This window comes from Mesoplodon mirus, assembly GCF_964341445.2.
Source record: "Mesoplodon mirus genome assembly, chromosome: 10".
NCBI classification, from domain to species: Eukaryota; Metazoa; Chordata; class Mammalia; order Artiodactyla; family Ziphiidae; genus Mesoplodon; species Mesoplodon mirus.
Window position 1 is genome coordinate 14,497,761 of NC_138986.1, and position 6,000 is coordinate 14,503,760.

Below are 6,000 nucleotides of genomic sequence, written 5' to 3' on the forward strand. Positions count from 1 at the left end.
GTCAGGTAAACAGTAACAATTTAAATGACTGAAAAAAGTAAGAACAGGAAAAAAGGGTGCTGAGTTATCACCTAACTACAAAGAAAGAATTACTGAAAATTTGAAAATTAACCATTCAAATCTCTCCCTAGAAGTGAGCCTTGCTCAAAGTTGAGAAATAGTTCTAAGTGTTCACCAATGCACAAACTAGGCACTAAATATATGCATACAGGCAGTAGACAAATCACTAGGGCTTTGGCTTTGATGCAAAAGGTTTGTATATTGGTCAAGTTTTTTGGAGAAGTGGGCAATATTTAGCCTTTAAGAATATTGAGTAATAAAACTGACATCAGCACAGAGTATTAAATACCTCATTTGAATTTTTTAAAACATAGTGGATATAATTAATTTTCATCTTCAGTTTTATCCAAACTCCCTAAGATATTTGAACTTGCTAAGGAACCCAGGATAAGATAACTCCCACTTGCCTTCATCATGACATTTTATGACATTTTAGGTAAGACATAGTTTGCAGAGTCACAGCTTGCCTATATACAAATTTATTCCCTTTAAATAACAATTTGTTGGTACATGTGACAATCTTTCCCCATTACTATATGTCCAGGGCAGTTTTATCTGTTACATTTCTTCATACATAAATAAGGCTACATATTGTGGCCAAAATAAGAAAATACCCATAGCATCTTAACACTAAATGATGTGAACTTCGCACAAATTCTCGGAACATCCCTGTGGGACGTTCAGGTGGACAATCCACACAGTAGATTTTATAAATGGAAAAGTTAAGAACCAGAAGTAATAAAGCTTAATCTAACTGACCCAAAGCCACCAGCTAATTTGTAAGAGAAAAATAAAATAAAGACAATCAAAACTGCTTTTTGGTTTGTGTCGATAAAACAACCAGCCACTTAACTAAACTTTTTGTTTTCTACTGACCATAACATTTTAGGTCAGTAGCTTTCAAACTTCTTTACCTCAAACCACGTAAGAAATACATTTTTAATCACAGCCAGCACAAACAAGCATGTATAATTAAAACAAATTTTCAGGAAACAAAACCTTCCCTTATTAGATATTACCCACTCGGCTATTTTCTATTGTATTCTTTTCTATTTTATTCCTTTAAAAAATGTTCTAGACTCACTAAACTAATTTGGTGATCCTCTGGGTCATGACAAGCAGTTTGAAAACATTGCTTTTGGCCCCCAAAACTTTTCGTAACTACTGAAGAAAATTAGAGGTTCCTAAAAGAATCTGATCAGTTCTTTTTACGCAGAGTCAAACAGCAAACCTGAGACGGGGAAAAATATTAAGTAACATCTGTCTATTTGAAATAACTCTATTTCACAGAGCCTTCTTTTCCTCCCTGGGTAATAAAGGCAGAATTCAAACAAAAAAGAAAGGATGTTATGGTAAATAAACGACAAAGGAAAAAAAATATTCTAAAACTGAATTCCCACACAGAATCCCACGTGTATGAGTTTTTTACCTTATTTTTTTAAGTTCCACATATTTTTTTATTATTCTAAAAGTATCTGAATATCATCTAATGCAAAAAGTTTAAGATGGGGCATATTACAGCGATATTATTTGCCACTGGGATGATGAACAATTTTGAATAAAATGTGATTCCCCTCTTTATTTGACCATGCTCACTTTGTAATTATCAGCAAGGCAGTAAATAATCCACTGAGAAGCAGCCTCATTAGTGCCCATTGAAATTCAGTGGCATTAATTTGCAATAAAAGAACTGAAAATTAAATGGAAAAGAAAATAGTTTCTGGAGTCTACCGTAAGGTTATGGAATTCACATCATACCAGTGCCTTCCTTCACAACAAGGAGTTTAAAAGGTTTGAGTTAGACTTAATCGTTATACTTTGTTCTAACACTTTTTTTTTTAAAGTGGGCAGAATAAATTCTTTTTTGTTTCCCATTTTAACCCTGAATTAAAACAAGTTAAATTAACGTGATAGATGCCAACTTTTTAAAGTTTTGTTCATTGTTTGTCTTCTGAGGAATAACTCAGGCTGGACCTGCTTGGCTGTGGGATGTTCTAAAGTCCTTTGAGGGGCTGAAGGATGTGGAGTATGTTCAGATACCCCGAGAGTCTGCCTTCACCATCCTCTGGGGCCACCCTGCGCCTTCCTCCTATTTCTCCTCCTACAAATATCTCTGGATATAGAACACTGAATGGAAAATCAGTCCACAGCTTGCTATACAGAAGGATCTGGGTGAAAGTGGAAGGCAAGTCCAGGCACCAGTGTACAGTCAGGCAGTGCCTAACTCAGCACCCAGCCACGTGGGTGCCCTGAGGCCTCCCAGCAGCACCTAGGGCACAGGTATTCACCCGGACCACCTGCCTAAGCCTTCCTCAAGTCCATCACGAAGAGAAGGGAGACGCTGTCAAAAGGGAAATGGGAGGAAGAGGGGAGAAGGAAAGTATAATCTCTACTGGGAAAAATAAATAAGGACACAAAACATTTGCCTCTTAAGTCACAAAAGTGTCCCAAACTACCAACTGCTTCTGCGCCCTTGAAGGAAAAGCACAGAACCGGGCTGAACCCCTGCTCCCCAGTCCTGGGGCATTCTCCTCCCCGGTAGGCCAGAAATGAAACTTAGCTGTCAGGAAAGTATTTCAAAACACTCGAGCTTCGATGTGGCATGTGTTAAACCCACAGGACACTTATAAATCTCTGGCTGTCAGAAGTCTTCTGTCTGCTCTGACACGGACTCAGCCGGGTAACTCAGAAATCAGAAACTCCTTAAGAGCCATTGAATTCTATTGCTCCTCTGAGCAGCGCAATTCGATCCTACAGCCCTCCAAGGTGGTACGGGGAGGGCGAGGAAAGCGGTGCTAGGAATCGCTTCCCAAGGGAATCACCTTCATCATCATTATCATCACCATCATCATAGCGTTCATATTTCCACCCCGAAATTCTAGGAGAAAGGAAATTTTGCAAGCACATTAAAGCAAAATTGTAAAATAATACTAATAATATAAATAAATAAAATTCTGAGCTCCGCTAGCCCCAGACACCTTCAGCCTTAAATACCAAAGCGGGACATTTTCTAGGGACTCAGAGCACCTTGTGTTTATTTGCTCTGGGGTGTTCCACACACACACACACACACACACACACACACACACTAATAACCTCTGCTTTGCACAGTTTTCCAATATTTGTTTAGTTAGGAAGCACACGGGGTTTCGGATCTGCATCTCACGCAGACACTGGGGGCGGGGGTGGGGGAGGCGTGGAGAACAGAATGTTGCTTTTTTTTTTTTTAAGCCGCCAGGCCAGGGAACTTGACTCTCGAACGCGAGATCCCCGCGTGACCCTGGGCCGGGCCGCGCGCTAGCCCTCGGGTCGCGTGTCCGCGGTTCCGGCGGCGGCCGGGTTGCTGGGCGCCCGGCCCCGCGGCCTGCGGGCCCCGCGAGCTCCCGGCGGCGCGGCCCCTCGCCCCCCGCTCCCTCCCGCCGCCGGGCGCGCGGCGGCCACCCCGACGTGGCGCAGCGGGCGGCGCGGGTACCTGTAGAAGGCGGGAGGGCCGGCCTCGCGCACCGCATAGCCGCTCGGCTCGTTCTCCAGGTAATAGGGCACCTGCTGGCCGTGGGGATGCAGGAAGGGCGAGAGCTGCGGCGGCGGGTGCAGGAGCACCAGCGGGCTCGGAGACACGCTGTTGAGCGGCGGGAAACCCCCCAGGCCGCTGGCGCCGAACGCAGCCGCCTCGGACCCGGGGCCATAGGCGAGGCCCGACTGGCCGTAGACGGGCGCGGAGGCGGCGGCCGCGGCGTTGAAATCGTACGCGGCGCCCTCGGGGTAGTTGTACACGGCGGGCTTGCTGCTGTCCACGTACACCTCGCTCAGGGGCCGCTCCAGGGGGATCTTGAGCTGCGGGCGGTTCAGGGGCTCCAGCTCGTTGGCTTGGATCTGGTGCAGCAGGGCCATGCCAGACGCTTTGGTGTGCAGGGTCATGGTCATGGTCAGTGGCCGCGGGCTAGGCGCAAACCGTCTCCCCCCGCGGCAGAGGGCTCAGCAGCCGACCGGCCACCTGGAAGAAGAGCACAGCCCGCGGTTAGAGGCGGCGCAGCGCATGTCCCGCCGCGACGCGAGCTCCGGCCCTGCCCCGGGAGCCGGCCCGTCCGATGGAGCGGGCCGGCCGGACGCGAGCAAGTGCAGCCCGGCGCGAGCGCGCTCCGCCAACTCCCGGGCTCGGGTCTCCAACTTTATGTACCGGTCTCCCGAGCTCGTATGCATTACAGAGGTGCTGGAAGCCGGCCAGGAGCTGTTGCCTTGCCCTGACGTTGGCTTAAACATCACTCCAGGCGCAGCTCGTTTTGGAGCGATCCCAAGGAGCAGCTTCCCTGAACTTTACTTTACTTGTCGCTGCTGGATAGAGGCTGAATTTCACTGCAGGAGGGCGGGGGAGCCGAGGGATCTCCTAAAGGTGGCCCAGAGAAGACGGGGTTTAAAATAAACTCGGAAGACTAATCCAGGGGCCGGCTTTCTCTAACGTGCTACCTTATGTGCCCCGTGCCAGGCTCCAATCTATCTCTGTTTGTCTCTCTTACTGTTTGATTCACGCTCCTCGTTGGCTGGAAATATGTAGTGTGTACATAGAATGACCCTGGGGAGGACCACTCTGTAACCGAGATAAGGCAGATAGAGTGGGGTATGCGGCTGCATATGCAGACAGCTATATTTAGCAGCTGCCGGGACTGATGGGAGGCATCTGGGGGGAAAGGGGTGGAGATTCAAGGTGTACATATAGGAAGAGCCGCGCTTTGCAGCAGGAGAGTGCTGCCCGACCTCAGTTTTCCTCATCTTCAAAATTCTCCCAAAGTGGTCCCCTCCAGCCACGACCTTCTGAGATTCTCCCAGCCCGACTCGTCTGTTTGTGCTGGACCACAGTACTGTACTCGCTCCCAATAGGAATTCTAATGTGAATGACGATTTACAAAAACCTTCCGTTAGGCGGACATGGGTCTTCATGCCTTCCACTGATTATGCAACCAAAACTTCAGAAAACTGAATATGAAACGTGACCTTACCATAAAAAAAAATAACCTCAGGTCATTAATCAAACCTTTGGCAATTAGGTTACACTGTTGGTCTAACCAACAAATTTGAAAAGGCAATGATACATTTCTGTTCTTTCATCCTATGATTGGACCTTCTTGGTTCACTTGGACTAGGATATGCAGAATCAAATATCCAGATTGAAAGAGAAATAGAAAAAAGTTTTGTACTGAATTAAAAACTAAACATGCTCAAGTACATTATATATATATATATATATAACATAATATATAATAATATATATACTATATAGTATATAATTGTATATATAAGTATATATTTAAAAGATATGGTAAATATATTGTGCACCTATAATCTTGGACAGTTTATACTTTTTAATAAACTTCCTTTGCCCCAGCCTAATGAACTCTGGTATGACCATCAGATACTTTGCTTTAACTGCTATACCAAACACCTGACAGAATACCTGACAAAATATTTGTGTCATATATAAATGACAAGGATGCTGTTACTGATAGTAATATTTTGGGATATCTTTATACTAATAAGCACACATTTTACCTAATTCTTACAAGAACAGACAGACCATTTGGGGGTAATATGCAGATGCAGCCGATTTACTATGAAGCCAAAATTGAGCTCAGCAACAGTAACTATAGATTGTAAGCAAAGAAAGGGTTAAAAAACACATTAGGTGAATCACAGATATTTCTCTTTATGGCCAGCAACCATTACTTTCCAAAGCAATTTTTTTACAGATGACTTCGTGTCGGTAAATCACACTTTCAATTTTCAAATGTCTTTTTTAAATCCATGCAAAAGCACTTCAGAGGGCTCTTAAAAATATGAACCTGCCGAATTATATGTAAATTACACAAAGAACCTTACAAGTCCTGAAAGCAGAAGGAGATGCGCACATAAACCCATGGAAAACAGCAAATCCTCATCTCCCTGCTA

General features: G+C 45.1%; 1 protein-coding gene across 1 annotated transcript in view; it reads right to left on the reverse strand.

Annotated features, from left to right (window-relative positions):
- ESR1 (estrogen receptor 1) overlaps positions 1–4,305 on the reverse strand; it is a 253,311-nt gene extending 249,006 nt beyond the window's left edge. The window contains exons 1-2 of the mRNA XM_082633739.1: positions 4,238–4,305; positions 3,533–4,054 (exon numbers count right to left, since the gene is read on the reverse strand). Coding sequence (XP_082489865.1) covers positions 3,533–3,984 — 452 coding nt within the window. The 5' untranslated portion in view covers positions 3,985–4,054; positions 4,238–4,305. The remainder of the gene's footprint in view (positions 1–3,532; positions 4,055–4,237) is intronic.
- Positions 4,306–6,000: the final 1,695 nt, after the last annotated feature.